Below are 17,698 nucleotides of genomic sequence, written 5' to 3'. Positions count from 1 at the left end.
GTAAATGAAGGAAATTTATTGTAGTAAACAGGAGCATCCTCACGTGAGCCATGTTCTTTGGATGTGATCCCTGGTTTCCTTAACATTAGCAGTGTGTTTACTATTTGCTTGTTAATAAATTGAATGGCATGAATCTGTAAGTTTAATGTTTATGTTTTAACTATGAATATATTTTTTAATTCAGCTTTTTTTTTTTTTTTTTTTTTTGCAGTCACACAGGTGTGGAGTGCATTATGTTTGGGTGGCAACTGTTTATCTAGCACTTAGTGCAGATATGTGAATGAGCTGTTAAAGAAATATTTCTTGTAGTACATTATTAGATTCTCCTCAGAATTCATATGCTTTCTGTGTGACTCTGCCAAGTTACTTCACCAAACAGTACTCCTGGGCTGTTTCTGAAAAGGGACACTTGTTTCCCGTGGTCTGTCCCAGGCGTTTTATAGTGTTTGAGTGGTTGTGTTACACATTTGTCTTTTGAATTCCTAAACTCTTCATATATGCATTAATTAGCACTTCACTATATGTTATTTGAGTATAAATCCCAGTATATCTCTTGTAGTTTAATGGGTTGCCTGATACATTTTCACTAAATGTGAGTTTTGAGACAAGTTTGCTATTTCACATGCCAAGTCTGTTTTCAATGTGTGAATGTTTTGTTTTGTTTACAAAATCACTGTCCATGCTTTTTTGTTTGTAAAATTTTAAATAAATTTTTTAAATTAAATCCAAATCTTTGTATTCATTGTAAACATAAAGAATAAAATAGTATGCATACTGATAGGTTTGAACAGTATTTATTGTAACTGGGAAGACAGCCAATTAATGGGACAATGTAATGGATGCAGGGGGAGGGGCACCTGGTCCATTAATCTACCTAGGGCCCCATTTCACCATGATGCAGTTCTGCCTTCCTTAGATCACTGTTGCAGTATCCAAAACTGATGGATGATTCCTAAAACTAGAGGATGTCAAGGGTAGATGAATCAGAGGCAGGAGTGCTGTCTACTAGACCTAGCAGTACAGATCTAACAAAGGAGGTTCTAGTTCTAGGAAATGTATCTCCTCTGCAATGTTTAGTAAAAGTGTGAACTGATGACCAGGTAACCATCTCAAGAATGGACCTGGAAAACTGTGTTTGAAGAAGGCTCCAGATAAAGAGATAGATATTTTGAAATAAGACTTCGTGAGTGAAGGCAGGGATTTGCCATGGCAGGAGTAACAAAAGTAAGTGGATATGGCAATCCAATTTGATATAGATGTTTGGAGACAGGGTTACCCAGCCTTCTCTCTTGAATGGAGACAAAAACCTGTTTTTTTTCCCCTGAAAGAATTTGTCTTGTTCAAGAAGAGTCTCAGTTGTATGTGCACACCCAAGGAATAGAGGAATCTTGCACCATTTTTTTGTGGATTAGGAAAGAAAATGGGTAAATGGCTGGCATGGTTGAGAGACAGTTCATTTAGATAGTCTACATTTTTGTTTGGTTCATAGTTCATTTACCACCATAGGTATAAATGAAGAATTAGCCCTTAACAAGACCATACCCTTGTGAAAGATAAGGAAAGAGGAATAGCCATAAGGGTTTGAAGCTCAGAAACTCTTCTAGCAAAGGTAACAACAACCAGTAAGACTGTTTCCTATGTACAGAATTTCAGTGGAACACTGGCTCCCAGCTGAAAGCCAAAGTAAGTTTTTCCAGCACAAAATTCATATCCCATGGGTATGGAACTGCCCTCCTGAGAGGATTTAGATATGGGACTCAGATAGTGTTTGACTTTGATCCTGGAATGTAAAAGTGGGTCTAAAAGCATGCAGGTAGAAATAGTAGCTAGGTATACTTGGTGGAAGAGTAGGCTAGTTCATATTTAAGAAACGCACACAAGTAAGATATAATAAGGGGAGTCCTTGCTTGAAATAGGTCCTCGTTCTTCTTGAAACATTGAATAGAAAATGCCTTCCATTTGGGGATATGGAATTTTTTAGTGGTAGATTTCCTTACCTCCTGGAGTACCTGCAGCATGTCCCCTGAAAATTTTCTATCTAAAAGGTATTAAAATTCTATCAACCAAACCTTCAGGTCGAGACCCTGCAAGCTGGAGTGTATCAGAGTTCCCTTTTTCCATGTGAGTAAGTCTACTTTGTGAGATAACGTTTAGTGATGGCCCCTGGCTATGTGGAGAAGAAGGGGGAAAACAGTGCTATCTGGGATAGAAGGGAGTTACTAAATCAGCACTTGGGGTAAATGCCTCAGTATAACATATAAATTATGAAACAACATACAATATATCATCTCCATTTGCACTTGACTATTTTAATGAAAGTTCCATGTGGAAAAATTGCTGATTCATATGAATACGTAGTATGATATGCATTTCTAGACTATGCATCCAAGGCATTTCAAATCATACTTTATGGAGTTACCTTGCTTTTAGAAACATTTTTTTTAAATGTCTCGGACAGTATCAAGTTAAAATAAAATTATAATTTCCATAGTATATACATCTTACTACCCAGCATAATCTGAAGAGTAACAAATATACATTTTCTAATCATGTTTAGAAAATACATGTTTTAATTTTTTAAATGAGCATGGAGCAAAGTACAGGACTGATATTTCTTGATAGGTTGATGCTTAATGTCAAAGTAAAATATGAAACATTAACTGAAAAAATGTTAATTTAAAATAAAGCTTGCATTCATTAGCAGGGTGCATTAAACATAAGAGAACTGTAGTAAAGACAGTGATTTATAATGCTGCTGTGATTCCTGAACTCCTCTTGCACAAGGTGTAATTTAGAAGCACAAACCAAAAGGAACATGTGTCACCAAAGACATCATTGATGGAAATGAAGCAGCATAACATTCAAGTTTGCATGAGCATACTGTGAAGACTGGTAGAGAAGGGTGAAGGCAGCCAGCCTAGCCAGATAGAATTTTGCAGATAATTCTGTCACTTGTAAATATGAATGTAAACTACAGGCTTGTTATCTTAAATGTAAAGAAATACTGTTACATGTGAAACTGGAAATAAATGTGACAACAGTGCACTCTACTGACCAAAGTAAAGCATGTAGTGACCCTTTGAAGTAGCAGTGGTGCCAAAAAGTCTAGATGAAGAAATTATTTATACTGTTTTAACCAAGAGTTAAATTGCTAGATTTAAACATGCAAATTTATTTTTATTGCTCTGTTCCTGACCAGCTGCAAGATAACAAAAGGGAGATGTTAAGAATGTAAATGCAGTTAATGTGTAGCCTAGGAACACCAGGAAAGTGTAAAAATATGATGTAACGTTCATTCATCAGAACTGCAATATCAATTTAAACAGAGAGAATCAGAAGGCATTAAGCATTTTTGTCTTGAACATCCAACTCAGCACTGCCTTATGCTCTATGTAAGTTATTTTAGACGTCTTTTCTTTTAGCAATAGCTAGAAAATTAGAAAGATTAGACTAAGTGTTTTTCTGTGATGTCAGAACTGTACTACTGATTTATTTTAAGTATTTCTGTGTGATCTCTGAACAATTGACTAGCACTGACTGTGTAGTAGAAAGTATTGTGTTGTGGTTTTGATTATTTATTATTAAATATTTTTAAATCTTTTAACTGTGGCTGGTTTGTGTCGAAATAAGTTACGCTCTAGAGTACATTGCATATTTATAGAGTTTACTTTCCAAGTCACTCCAAATAAGTCTTGACTGATTAGTCACACTACCAATTGGACAATTAAAGTGCACAGTAATAATTGGACACCCTTTTAAGGGCTTTGGAGTAGCTGGTAAATATTAGTGGATGGTGGCAGTTGGTACTACCATACAGTCTAGGAGAAAGGGGCACAGCTGGAGAAACTGTGCTAGCCTTCCCCAGGAGTGTCTGTGTGGTTGTATAACCTCTTCTCAAAGTGCATGTGTGCGTATGTCAGCTACTTGGGCAGGGACATGAAGCACTGGTTGGACAGAGAGGGTGCTAGAGGTGTTAGCTTGCCCACTAGGCTGAGATCTGGACCCTATAACTGTGCCAGTGGGGAGTCTTATTGTAGAACTGGAGAACATGGGAGCGACCAGCCCTGGACTGACTGTGATCTCTGTGTGCTCTTAAGGGAAATTGCACTTTACTGTGGGTATTTGTTATCCTTTCCTCATATATGAGACTCCCTCTCTGGTGTTAGTAGTGAGGATAGGATTGAGGCTCCTTGATTGCTGGGCCAGGGGGCGGGTGTCACACATACTATGCTTTTAGCTCATAAATTATAGTACATAATGAAATACAGTATATAGTTACATGTAAACAAGAAGCAGCAGCGTGAGAAGTGATGGGCTTATAGATAGCAAAGCAAGTGTGCTTCCATTTACTGTGGTGTGTGTAGCCAGACTGTATGGTTCTCAGGTCATGGCTGTACATGCAGCATGTTCAGTGACACTACTCACAGTACAGACAATTCAGAGGCAGATTATTGTGGACTGCAGTGTGAAATAATTCAGAATGGTATAGTGCAGACAGAATAACCCTGTACAGGATGTGTGACGTGCTGTGTGGCCATGACCTCTTTACATGAAAAACACCTAAGTCAGTGGGACATCTAACAAGCTCACAAGGAATGTTCTGCACATCTCACAGGTATCAACAAATTGAGTACAAGATGCAGTCATCATCTATAAGCTGTGGGATGTGAAAGAACATGTAACAATTCCTGATATTCCATGAACTTATTTCCACTGCATAAAAACTGTCCATAACAGGAGCAATGGCAGTGCTATTTTCATCTTATATTGAACCTGTATAGTAATCACAGTGCCATCAGGGCTACAGGTGATGAATTACAGTAACTGTGATGGACACCACTTAAGGAAATGTCAGCTACTGAGCAGAAGTGATGGCATCATCTCATATGTCTTATGTGCAACACTCCTCAAGTATTCTCAGTGGTTATATATGGAAAAGTGCTGTGCCAGGCATTTACCCAGGGAAGACTGCCACAGGGATACACTGCTGTAGAGTATGCCAGAGTATGCCATTCTAATAGCTATGGTCATGGGCACAGATATCTAAGGGATAACATATTAATGGCAGTAAAGTGACATAACAAGGATATCATGCAAGATAAGAGAGCATGCTTACCATGTTTTATCTACAGGTACAAGACATATGTCATATGTGTAGATGCTAGCTCATATACTATGTGCTCCTTGCAGTACCAGAGAAGAAAAATGTAGATATTGAGAAAAAGACACATAGATGGGGTTGTAGACAGCAGCACAAAACCTGGCTACTACTTACCCATATATAAGATCATGTGTCATCTGTGCATGACTCATACAGACCTTCTGTCTTGCAGATGAGCTTTGTATCCTTTGCACCCACTGCTCACACCACTGATATGCAATCCCCCCACATTGTAGTTAAGGGCCAGTGTCAAACAATGGAGGTCATGAAGATGATGTCTGACATTCTAAGAGGGCAGTTCAGGTGCATAGATACACAGAGATACATAGACAGGAGACAAACTATGTGATCTGTGTAATTCTGTGCTTGTGGCATATGATCATCATGTGATATTGAATGCATAACTTGATAGACCATGGCATCCAAGCAACATATCACTCATGTACAGAAATGAGGTGTAGGACAGCACTTATGAGGTTGAAGCCATGGAACAAGATTCAACTCCCATGATGCATGCAACTAGGTATACAATATATGCCAAACAGGAAGCATTTCAAAAACACTCTAGAGTCTGATTTGGATATCGGTAGTTTCTAAATCACATGTACTATTGTATCTGGAAAACAGTACTTAATTTAAGTTAGTTTGAGTGCCACAAGGTAGAGTGAAGTACCACATACAGTTCATGTGACTATCTGTGCACCACAGTGTATACTGGCAAAAGTCCATAGGATGTTTCTTGTATCTATTGCAGTCACTGCTCAAGAAGACCTAACCAAACTTAAAGAATGTAACCCTTTCTTGATGTACATCACCTAAACAAATCTCACAAAGTTTGGCATTCCTGTCATTTACAGTTTTTGAGAAATTCACTGAAACATCTTAGCTTGTACAACATTGTTCATTGGAGCCTCCAAGCAGCAACTATAACACAGCTATTCTGTAAAATGCTTACAGAGCAGTAATATATAAATGAAGTATCAGGAACTATGAAGTGTTATTTCAAATACTGTAGACATCACAACACTTACAGTTGTGCAGTGCTACCTGAATACATTATCAGCTCAATGCACTGAACTGACACATATATACCAACCATAGCCAAAACACTTAGCAGGTTACATGCACTGCTATGCCACAGTGAGATATGCTACTGCCTATGTTAGCTGTATAGACCATTACTATATACTGTGACATCTGAAAAAAAAACACACAAGTGGTTTTCTTGTCTCAGATGGGAACTCTTACTGATACATTGGAGCCTGATTGGCTTACCTAGTGGTGCAGCAACAGCATGGTACCACATGTGAATGCTTGACATATGGATTCACCTGCATTCAGCTGCATCTACCATGCTGTAGTGTCTGAAAGCCTCATGATCAAACCATGCCAGCCATAGGCAAACCCTCATTGCACATCTCCAGGCATTCACTGTTGCTAAACCATGCACTTCACATTATAGATCCTGCTGTCATCACTGTCTCCTCCCAGCACTGAATACACAATTAGGAACATAGTTTTCTAAGTGGAGATAATTTTTAATACAACAGATGGAATTAAAAAAGGGACTTAAACAGCAAATCCTAGCAGGGTCTTAGTATCGAATACTAAACTGTCTTTAGTACACCTGTACTTAGGGGATAGTAAAAAGGGTGGCTGCTCTAGTGGTGTAATCAAGAATTCTAGTTGGACAGAAATACAGTACTGGCATTGCCAGCATTCACTGATTCAAATTAATGTGTGTGTGTGTGTGTGTGTGTGTGTGTGTGTGTGTGTGTGTGTGTGTGTGTGTGTGTGTGTGTGTCAGTGGCTGGCTGGCACTGTAACTGTAGCAAGGGTTTAGCTAATGTTCTCTTCAACAGTTCAGAGGATTGGAAGACTGACTTTTGTTTGTTTGTTTTTTTGATGGTTTTTTTTTGGGATCCTCAACTTTGGGTTGAAAAGGTATCATCCTGCTGGACTGTCCACAGCACCAGTTCAAATAGCTGCAGCTCTAGATTTTAGTCCTGTGAATGCTGACAAAGCAAAACCTACCATGGCTGTTAGGCAGAAGGTAAACTGCCAATGAAACAATAATGAGTGTTTAAAATAGAAACTTCACCCTCAAAATATTCACTAAATTGAAATCTGTGTTAAAAATCTGTAGGGTATTCAAAAATATGCAATGCACTGCACAGCTCTGTTTTTGACAGGATTGCATGGCACATCATAAAGGAGTGATTCAAAAACTGATAAATGGTATGAAGCCAAAAGGATAAAGGGACTCCAAAATCTGTCATATGCTGCCAGATTGAAGAAACTCCAGCTCTATTCAGTCGCATACCGTCTGCTCAGAGGTGACATGTGCCTGACATACAAGGCCATGTCCAACCCGGAATTAATGGACATGCTCCACCTCAAAAAATCCAAATCCACCAAAACCACTAGAGCAAGTGACTTAAACCTTAGCACAGATATAAATAGGACGTGCTGGAGGGATAGATTTATCACTCAGGGACTCCCTATGCTGTGGAATAAAATCCCGGTCCATGTGAGGCAGAGCACCTCGCTGGCTCTGTTCAAGAGAAATCTTGACCTGTGGATGGGAGATCGTAGGTTTACCCCGGGAATCATCTCTGTGCCATTGCTGGACAGAGGCACAACAAACTAATGGGCACAGTATTTTTTCATATAAGGGGTGGCGTAAGCCACAAAAATTTGGGCTAGGCTTATAAATGCCTTAGGGCAGATAGCCTAGTATAAACCTATGAACCTATGAACCTATAAGCCTTCCCTTGATAGCACTGAATAATGCCTTATGCAAAATATTTCAGCTCAGGGGGATGGCTAATGCAAACTGAAATAGCATTCTACAGTGATTCAAAGACAAGCTAATAAATGCCAGTAGTGGGACTGTTAGTATTGCTGCAGGTAAGAACTACGAGGCTGAGTTATTGTCGTTGTTGTTTCTGTTGTGTGTGCCTGTTAAGTGTTTGATTCAGGGACATGCCAATGACTCACTAATGAGATTTTGCTTCACGTGGCTCTTGCATGTCTCTGAACCATTGTTTAGTCCTGCATCACCATTAGACTACAGCAGAAAAGACCTATTAGCATTAAGTAACTAACATTTCTTAATATCACCCCTCCCCCCCATTGTTTGACATAAGGATAAAGAACTTTAACAATGCAATTACAATTAAACTATACACACTATAGTAATAATTTTATAGGGTATGAATGACCCTTATAATGTGAGCTGTAAAAGGGGAAGTGAGAGACATGATTGCCCCCCCAATGTTTTATTTCTTAAAATATAGGATCATAGGTTCATAGGTGATTTCATGGCTAAGAACCCCAGGGGGAGTTAGGCCTAACCATGCTTCCCAAATGTATCTGACAAGTTTCGATACCCTACAGTTATTTTAAGAGTTATGTGTGGGCTTGGGCATGGGTGGTCAAGCATTTGCAGGATGCTACTATCTACTGGAGACATAGTTGCCAGTCTAGGGGCAAATTTCCAATTCCGTATCCACTGGTCCGCATTACACATGACTTGGGTTAGAGAAGAACTCTGTTCCACATGGATGTGAAGTCTGTTTCACAGATAGGGTAGTCTCTGAGATATGGTTTACTATCAAATGACTGAAAAACCAAAAGACTGAATCTCAAAAAGACTGAAAATTCAAAATACTGAATACATTTTTAATGCAAGAGGGAAGCCCCCCTGCTCCCCTCATGTACCCCCTGCTAAATACATATATACCAACTCCAAGATCACACAACAGTGGAGAAGGAGCAAATTTCATCATTCAATATTTTGAATTTTCATTCTTTTAGGAATTCAGTCTTTTGATTTTCAGTCATTTGATAGTAAACCCTGAGATACATACCTGTCCCTCCAACATGTCCAATTCATACTGCAAGTGAGGTTTAGGCCCTTATACTGGGTAATACTGTTAATATGCTACTACAGTCTATCTTCCTGGTGCCAGATACATTTTCTTGTAATACCCGATAAATTCTTATCATGAAGCATTTGCTGCATAAAGTTCAAATACCAGGCTGCTGCAGTACTGTTAGCTATGGGTGTCACATTTTTAGATGCCAAAAGCATGATATTGCTTAATGAGTCCTGAAGTTTTGCTGGATAAACTCAAGAAAGCAGACTTTCTTCATTTTATTATCACTACAGAAGGCACGGTAGTATTGAATGTTAGCTGTTTCTATTGTTTAACATCATTTAAGTTATTTGAAGTGTTGTATTTTAGTTGTTTCTGATACTTAGGGGAAGTTAGGAAATATTTTCCTCTTGAAATAGTATGATGATGTTTGCCATCTTTGTGTCTTTTGTAGGATGCAGCTTTGTAGATCTGTATTATCCTGTGAAATGAGGGACAGGTGGCAATTCTCCTACTAGACACCACTGGGGACTGTTGGTAGCACCTTAAATGTGTTAGGGCCTCTTAGTTTAGGGTAGTAATCTGGCAAAATATGTATTAAATTATTTTGCACCCAAATGACTTTAACTTGCATGACAAGCTAAAACAACTGAATCAAATGAAGATTTAAGATGCTGGGAGTTGACTACTGCACAGGTCATTAACCAACCATGGTGTTTGTTCAAAATTTGCAGTACACTGTACTTTATTTATCAATGATTTGTAATCTGTACTTCCCTTAGACTTAAGCACCTAAATAAAACTGAAGTCACTGATCTGTTGAAGAGTTGATATGTCAAATAACTTGATGATCAGTAAATACCCAGAGTTAAATTTTATTGAAGTAACACGCAGGCCAGATAAATATGTGAATTGGTAGCACTTACTGCCACTTCGTGTGATTAACAAAATGGTTATTGACAGCAGCAGAATTTGTCTCTCAGGTGCCCACACATACAATCACATCCCAATCAGGCTAGATGGCTAATTAGAAGACATTGTTGTTGCCTCACAGCAAGAGGTTCTCCCGTTCGATTCTCAGCTTGGGTTGGGAGTGCCTTCTGTGTGGAGTCTGCATGTCCTCTCTGCGGTCGAGTGGGCATTCAAAAGACATGTGTTGAATGGGTGTGCCTTCGCTGAAGGTTGGGCATCGGGCTGGCAACTCGACACCATAAAAACCAACTGCCAATCATTAGCGGACCGGAGTTTCGCTGTGGCGACCCCTAATCGGGAAAAGCCGAAAGACAACAACTAAGGAACAGATTTGGGATTTTTAACTAAAGAGTCTGGTCACTGCTCCTTGTGTGTTGCTCACTTTCAGACTGACATTATATTAGTATCACTGAGAGTGTAGAGTCACAGCTGCAGTGACAGAAAAGCAGTTTAATACTACATTCACATCTGCAAAGTATATTTATAAACGAAACCATTATTTTTTTTAAATGTAAGTTATGACGTACAAGGTGCATGTTTGGCTATCTTCTTGTCTACTTGCTTTCAGTTCTGTATCTTGTACCAAATATAAGAATAGCACCTGATGGTGACAAAAAATGTTTTTAGGTGGTGGCTAATTCAGACTCGTGGTCAGATTTGCTGAAAAATAAAACAGCTTCAGCATATTTTCATTTAAACAATTATGCTTTTTAAAAAAAATGCAGTATTTCTGTTAACTACTGCAGTGGCTATGTGATTATGTTCTTTAGGCTCCTTCTCTACATTTTGGTATCAATCTCTGTTGCACACTTACCTCTGTGGTTTTGCTAAACTGTTTTTTTTTTACACTCTACACTGCACAGATGACATTATTGTTCATTTATCATATTTATCATACTGTCCTGTATATTTGCATACTGTATAATTCTTTTAATTGTCTTCTACTGGTGTTCCTATTTCTTAGGTATAGAGTTCTTTCTGAAGTTCATTTTCATTTGTATTTACATTTGAAAATGTGAATTATTTTACCTGCAGTGTACATAATTACCTCATATTTCCTGTAGCCTTGCACCCTAAAAAGTCATGTTTATTTGTTGCGGTGTATTATTTTTAAGTACAGTTGAACCTTTCCTTGTGACATAGAGACATAGAACCCTAACTATAACACAGGCAACCCAACTTCTGTTAGTGGGTCAGGTACTTGAAGGTACAAGCAGGGACAGGGAGGAGTGTTGTGGGTGGGGGGATGGTGGGTCTTGCTCAGCCACACCCACACTCCTCCTAGAATGTCTGGTCTTAAGCTGGAGGGTCTGAGCAAGTATGAAGTGGAGGGGAGGTCTTACAACAGGTGTGGGTGGGGTTGTAATTTGGTAACAGTATCCCTTGCCTGCACGTATGAAGGATCACATATATGCATGGCTATAGGAGATAAGCAGTCCTGTGCATTCATGTCAATACCAATGGATGGGGATTAGGAATAATAAAAATGCCTCTGCCTATGCCTTGGAGCTGCAAACTGGCGAAAAAGAGAGGGCTGTGGTATGTAGTTTCTTGGCCTGGGACAGATAGGATCCCTTATAAAACATAATTAGCCCTAGTCTAACTGAGAGTGTAGAGTCACAGCTGCAGTGACAGTAAAGCAGTCATTGAGACAGAAATACCATCTGCAGAGAAGCATTTGGTAGACATGAACACAGATGAGTGCAAGTATAACACGATGGCTGCCAAGATGAAGGTGCCCTTCACAGGCTTTCAACCCTGGGGCTGATCCTCAGCATGCTGGAATGAATGGGCTCATATCCTACACTGGGAGGGGTCTTGATGCTAAAAGCACCAAGAAAGTTTTTAAGTGTAGTTGCTGTTTTCAGCAGTGAATTATAGGTGGTATTGTCTTTTTTAAGATCATTAATTTGTCTGCACTCTCTGTACTATAATCACTGCTGTGAAACAAGATAATCTGGTTGCAAACCTTTAAACAAATAAATATATAACTTAAATATACCGATTCACATCAGCATGTAATATATATCTTAACAGAATATTGATAAACCATTTAATCCTTTTTAAATGTTTTAGTCACCATATTTCACATAAATAAACAAATGTAATATTTTTAAGTGACTTCCCTATTTAAATTAGAGTAAATAAATAGTAATTAATGCCCTCAAGTCAAAATTGGCTCATGACGACTCTATGAGTAGTCTGCAAAGGGTTCTCTTAGCATATTATGGAAGTAGATTGTCATACCTTTCTACTGTGCAGACACCACTGCTGCCCAGTTGTGCCCCAGCCAGGTATAGAACCTAGGTCTACCAATTGGTAATTCTGTGCTTTAACCTCTGTGCTATCAGGCCAGGATTTAAATCAGAGTGTGTAGTACTACAAATTCACCACTATTTTATATATCTCTTTCTGTTGATGAAATCACTGAGAATAATTATCAGAAACAGTTATGGCATTCCTAGCATGGGTCTCAACTTTAAGTAGATATAACAGTAAATGCTTTCCTTCAATGAATGTTATACAATACAAATGAACAGAACAAATCATACAAAATGCATGATGTCACTGATATGTTTAACATGGAAAGACATTTGCTATCATGTTACACTATCTTTAATGTTACGATATACACAGGTAGCATTCCAAAGGACCTGACAACAATGACTATATTTAGATATATTACAATGTTAATGAAGCTGAGAAGATTATCACAGTGTTATGAACCCCATTATCCACAGTAGATTTGAAAACCCAAAATATTTATATTAACAAACCTGGATTCACGGTGTAAATTTCATGATCTGCTCCGAATGACAAGTTGCGTGTCAGTTTGCGAGGATCAATTTTCTGTGGTGTCGATGACGTAGGGCAAAGTGAAAATCTACGTCGTAATAAATTCTCCTCCTTCATATTTTGAGTTGTGTGGGTTTTCTGAGGGAATGAATGAATAACATGGATTACCATCATGGCACACAATAATGTTTTATTATAGCAAGTAGCTGTAATACTCAATAGTGAACTAAAACATCACTTTTTTCAGCACAGTGGTATAACTGTTGATCTTCTACTTCTTTGTTGTTTACTAGTTTCAGATGCTAACACAAACACTAAAGTTAGTTGCAATATATCACACTTGTATAACAAATGATTTTGTTTATACATATATTCATGACATCCATGTGCTTCTACTGTAGCAGCGTTTTACACCCTGCAGATCACCCTTTGAATCGTTTCTTCCGTGCTAGTCTTCAAGTCATTAGTGAAGATGATCATTACATGGATTAAGCTATACCTCATAAGCAGGGCAGTGGGGATTTTAATGCCAACTCATCTTTACAATATGATGACTCACGTCAAATTGTAGTGCAAAGACATTTGTAAAGTACTGCATTTTATTCATTGAAATTAATATTATAATATAGAATCTACTATCATTGAAACACTAAACAAAAACAAATAAAAAGACTTTCAGTGTAACAGGCCCCCATGCTATTCTCTTGTTGGAGCCTTTCCCCATTCCATGCACCCCAGTTACTTAAAGATACCAATTCCTTTATAGCACAGTCACTAGAAAAAGGTCAAAGGTCAAAGCCCACCAAACTGAAAAACTGTTTCCACTCTTCATCTGCTGCAGTCTGTTGTAGAAAACAGTGCAGTCAAATTTGACTGTGCCTGAAAAATAATAGAGATCCAGCTTCATCATTGTTACAATATACCTTAATCACCTTAATGATCATATCATTCAAAATCTGGGTGATGGTTTACGCAGAGTTCCTTTCCCCTTTTTTATTTTAGCATAAGCAAAAGTGCTTGATTTCATTATCAGTTTGCTCCTTAGAATCTCTCAGGCACTGGCTTAATGAGGCAGCTGTCTTATGGAATAGGGAGGATGTTTAAGGTCAGGTAAATAACTAAACTATAATAATAAATGTATAATAAATGCATACAGAACAACTATTTCTACAGCAAAAGCCAATGCCAATGGGCTATGGCTAAGTTTGCAGGTGATTGCAAGCTAGGAGCAGTAACTTAATCCATAAATGAATTAGCCATCCTGCAGGATTTGTCCCAAATAAATAACTGGAGCTAGAATCATGGACTGAAGGTAAATCCCAAAGAAGGTATTATTGTATCCTTTGGGATGTCATTTACCCCAAGGAACTACCACATTGACAATACACCCCTAACAGCTGACCCAGTTGTTCAGGATTAGGAACATATGTGGGCAGTAAATAATGACTGAGAGTTCTTGATTCACTAAGCATTGCCCAAGGTTTTCTTTTAGGAGTCATTCTTATTCCATGTTTATGGTTAAAATCTGCTAATTGTACTCTTAGCTCCTTGTCACAAGTGTCACTATGACTGCTTCAGCTATCTAGGCTGGTCTTTGGGCATGGTATATAGCCTGTGAATACTTTGAATACATAATTCTATACTATTAAAGATGCTCACTATTTTGTACAGACTGATTCTTGAAGCTTCTGACAATGCTATCCCCTGTATGTGCACAAACTATTACATAAACAGACGTAAATACATATATGAATATGCGCAAAGGATTTATTTATTTATTTGATTTTGCTTAGCTGGATATTCCAACTTGGCAGCAAGTAACCCTTTTTCAGTGGAGGCCTGGGGACAAAAGCTCCAATTATAATAATATTAATAATAATAAGCTAGAAGCAAAGGAATGTAAAAATGTATACAGTAGGATGCATACTTTGAGAGAAAAAGCTTCACATCGCTTGGTTATCATCAAGCAAACAGGTTGAAAAAAAATGACCAATAATAAAAGTAGGTTCACTTTCATGATGATGATGATAAACAATTTTTACAATTTGGCGTGTATGCACAATTACTGCGGGATATGCAAACAAGTGATTCACAGCAGATAGTAATGTGATTTATAAGAGGATGGGGTTTTAATGTGTGCACAGAAATATTGGTAGTTCAAGTGAGATCCAAAATTTATGTACGGAGAGAAATGAAGTATGAGTCAATGCAAAAGGTAAAGAAAGGGTGAACAGAAGATTAGAAAGTGGTTGGCAAACTAAAGTTGTATGGTAGAAAAGAGAAAGTACACGGGCTGCAAATGAGATAGCTAGGGAAAGAAAGGTATGGAATAATGGGTGTATGGATAGGTGTAACAAGGTGGAGAGAGTGGGAGGTATTAGAGGGATGATCTGAGCAGTTTTGATTGCTAGTATACTAGAAAGTTATAAGTCATGCAAAAAATGGAGGTGGAGAAGATGATGGATGGATGTGTACAGTGTAATTAATTGTGGACAAGTTAAGTTTCGAGAGGTGAGCTCAGCAACACAGCTTTATGAATTCTTCACTTTTTCACTTAAGGGAAAACCATAACTAGCCAAAACGGCCTGAAAAAGCATACAGAGCTATAAGTAGGAGTACATGCTTTAACTCACTAGCCATTAATTTCACAATGATTTAGTTTTTCCTTTGTATTATTATCCTAACATTGTAAAATGGCTTTTCTGTTTCTCATGATACATGTAAATTAGCATTATTTCATGAAATGCAGTATATCTGAGTTTGTTATATTATTATAATATTTGTCATGTCCCAGATCCATCCTGTGACAGAAACATTAATCCAAATCATCTCTCTTGCTATCAGAGAAATAATTAAACATAAGCAAATAAACACAATATTGTCAGGTTTTACACAAACTACAGAATACCAAATACTATCCAGGTTTTCCCCAAAGGAAATTGTGGAACCACAAGCTAACATTTTAAAAACAGCAATTTAATGATTCTACTGACTTTTACATTATAATATGATTTATTTTAGAAGTTGCAGAAGAGAAAACTGATTTGAATCTAAAAAAGTCATCACAAAGGCTATAACCAGGAAGTGGCTTTAAAACTCAGATTTTTCTTCAGAGCTCTGCACGTTTGTAGGGCTTTGCCTGAGGTAAAAGTTCTTGGGATGTGTGTGTGCTGGTCTTACAGTTCATTTACGACCAGTGTTTAACAGCAGTAGCTCCCTTGTTATATAAAGCTTGATTCTCTGTGCATGACCTTTTTCTAATTTTCTTTCACAGCTATGTATTTTTGTAGGGCTTTGCCTAAAGTGACGGAGCAGGAGAAGGATGTTGTTCTAACAGGTTATCTGTGGTTGGTGTGTAAAAGAAGTAGCTCACTTTATTATATAAAGACTGCTTTTGTGTGGAGGAGCTTTTCCTAATTTTCTTTTGCACCTCTATATTTTTGTAGGGCTTTGCCAGAGGTAGCAGAGCTTGCCACAATGTCTTCCGTTTTAACAGCTGATTTGTGGCCAGTGTTTAAAGGTAGTACTTGTTTTGTTATATAAAGTTTCCATCAGTGAGAAGATGTGAGGCAAGTAGCATGCATGCATGGTACAAAGACTTTGCATGCATGCCAAGTTTGCATGATACAATAGGATGTGACAGACATTGCAATCTACTTGGTGACCAAATATAATTGTCCTGGTCCTCTTCAATAAACAGATCACACTGAATGACATTTGATGACCTTTATTAAAACTTCCATAACATAGCTTTGTTCACCAAAATTATTAATTACAACAAACCATAATATAGTTGATTATAAACACAGCATAAATATCCTTGTAATGTTAATCAGGGCAGCGTACCTACTCACCCTGCCCCAGTAAGCAGGGTCCATACCTTTGCTCACTTACTTTACTTATGAAGCTCCATCCCTGTAATGTTAATCAGGGCAACATACCTACTAACCCTGTCCATTAAGCAGGGTCCATACTGCTTCTTGCTTACTTCACTTATGAAACAGCATCCTATTTCACTTCATCCACCATTCATTGAATTACCTTCCACCAAATAAGCATCATCCTTACCTCAGCTTGCTTATCTATTCAGCAAGCTTTCTACAGCTGCTCATTTTCCTTTCCCCAGATCCTTGAAATGAACATCCAGACACCAGAGGGGGAACAGAAGGCAAGCCTGTCCCTCTTCTCTACCAACCAGCCTGACCAGGCTGTTCCCCTCCCTTCTACCCAAAATTGTTCAACCAACTACCTCCTATAAAGGGAAGGGTTAAGCCAAACATTATTCGGTGTACCCATCATCTGTAAAGCACCTTAGAATCCCATCATAAACCCACACCTTGACATACCATCACAGAAACATGCCCTAATGAAACTAGATAAAGTAGGATTACCCGTGACCCCACTGTACCACAAGAACATCCCCTCCAAGAGAATACATTCCCTTTTAAACCACTTCCCTCAAGCCAGTAATCATGGCTCATCCTGAACAAAATGACAATCTATAACCACAACAAAAGCCAGAGACTATAACCCCTTGAACTTGAATCAACACCCAGTCAAAGAAAACCCTTAGCAAGTCTCGAACCCAGGACCCTGTCAACTGTAGCATATCACCTTAGCCCACCAAACTAACCAGTTCTGGATTTGCAGTAACCTGATTACTGCAGAGGATAGTCTAACTCTAAAACTTTAATGACCTAACACTAAGTGCAGCACCCCTTGACCTAGTTCCTGAAACTCGCCTATGCCCAGCAATGAAGTACTCTACATGCCCAACTTTAACACCCCCAATTCACTCATTCCCAAATGACAATCTGGACTAGAACCCAAGCCACCCCACTCAGCACCTCAACTCTCCCCCACTCACTTCTTCCTAGCAACTATCCTA

At 38.3% G+C, this 17,698-nt stretch overlaps 1 protein-coding gene across 10 annotated transcripts in view; it reads right to left on the bottom strand.

Annotated features, from left to right (window-relative positions):
• OSBPL5 (oxysterol binding protein like 5) overlaps positions 1-17,698 on the bottom strand; it is a 1,550,034-nt gene that overhangs the window by 816,993 nt on the left and 715,343 nt on the right. For all 10 annotated transcript variants that reach the window (XM_044059004.1, XM_044058998.1, XM_044059002.1 and 7 more), the window contains one exon: positions 12,792-12,948. In XM_044059004.1, the coding sequence (XP_043914939.1) occupies positions 12,792-12,927 (136 nt within the window). In that variant the 5' untranslated portion in view covers positions 12,928-12,948. The remainder of the gene's footprint in view (positions 1-12,791; positions 12,949-17,698) is intronic.

This window comes from Protopterus annectens, chromosome 17.part0 (genome assembly GCF_019279795.1).
Source record: "Protopterus annectens isolate FY-2018-M chromosome 17.part0, PAN1.0, whole genome shotgun sequence".
Lineage (NCBI taxonomy): Eukaryota > Metazoa > Chordata > Ceratodontiformes > Protopteridae > Protopterus > Protopterus annectens.
Note: the sequence above shows the minus strand (reverse complement) of the source record. Positions and strands in the feature narration are given on the sequence as shown.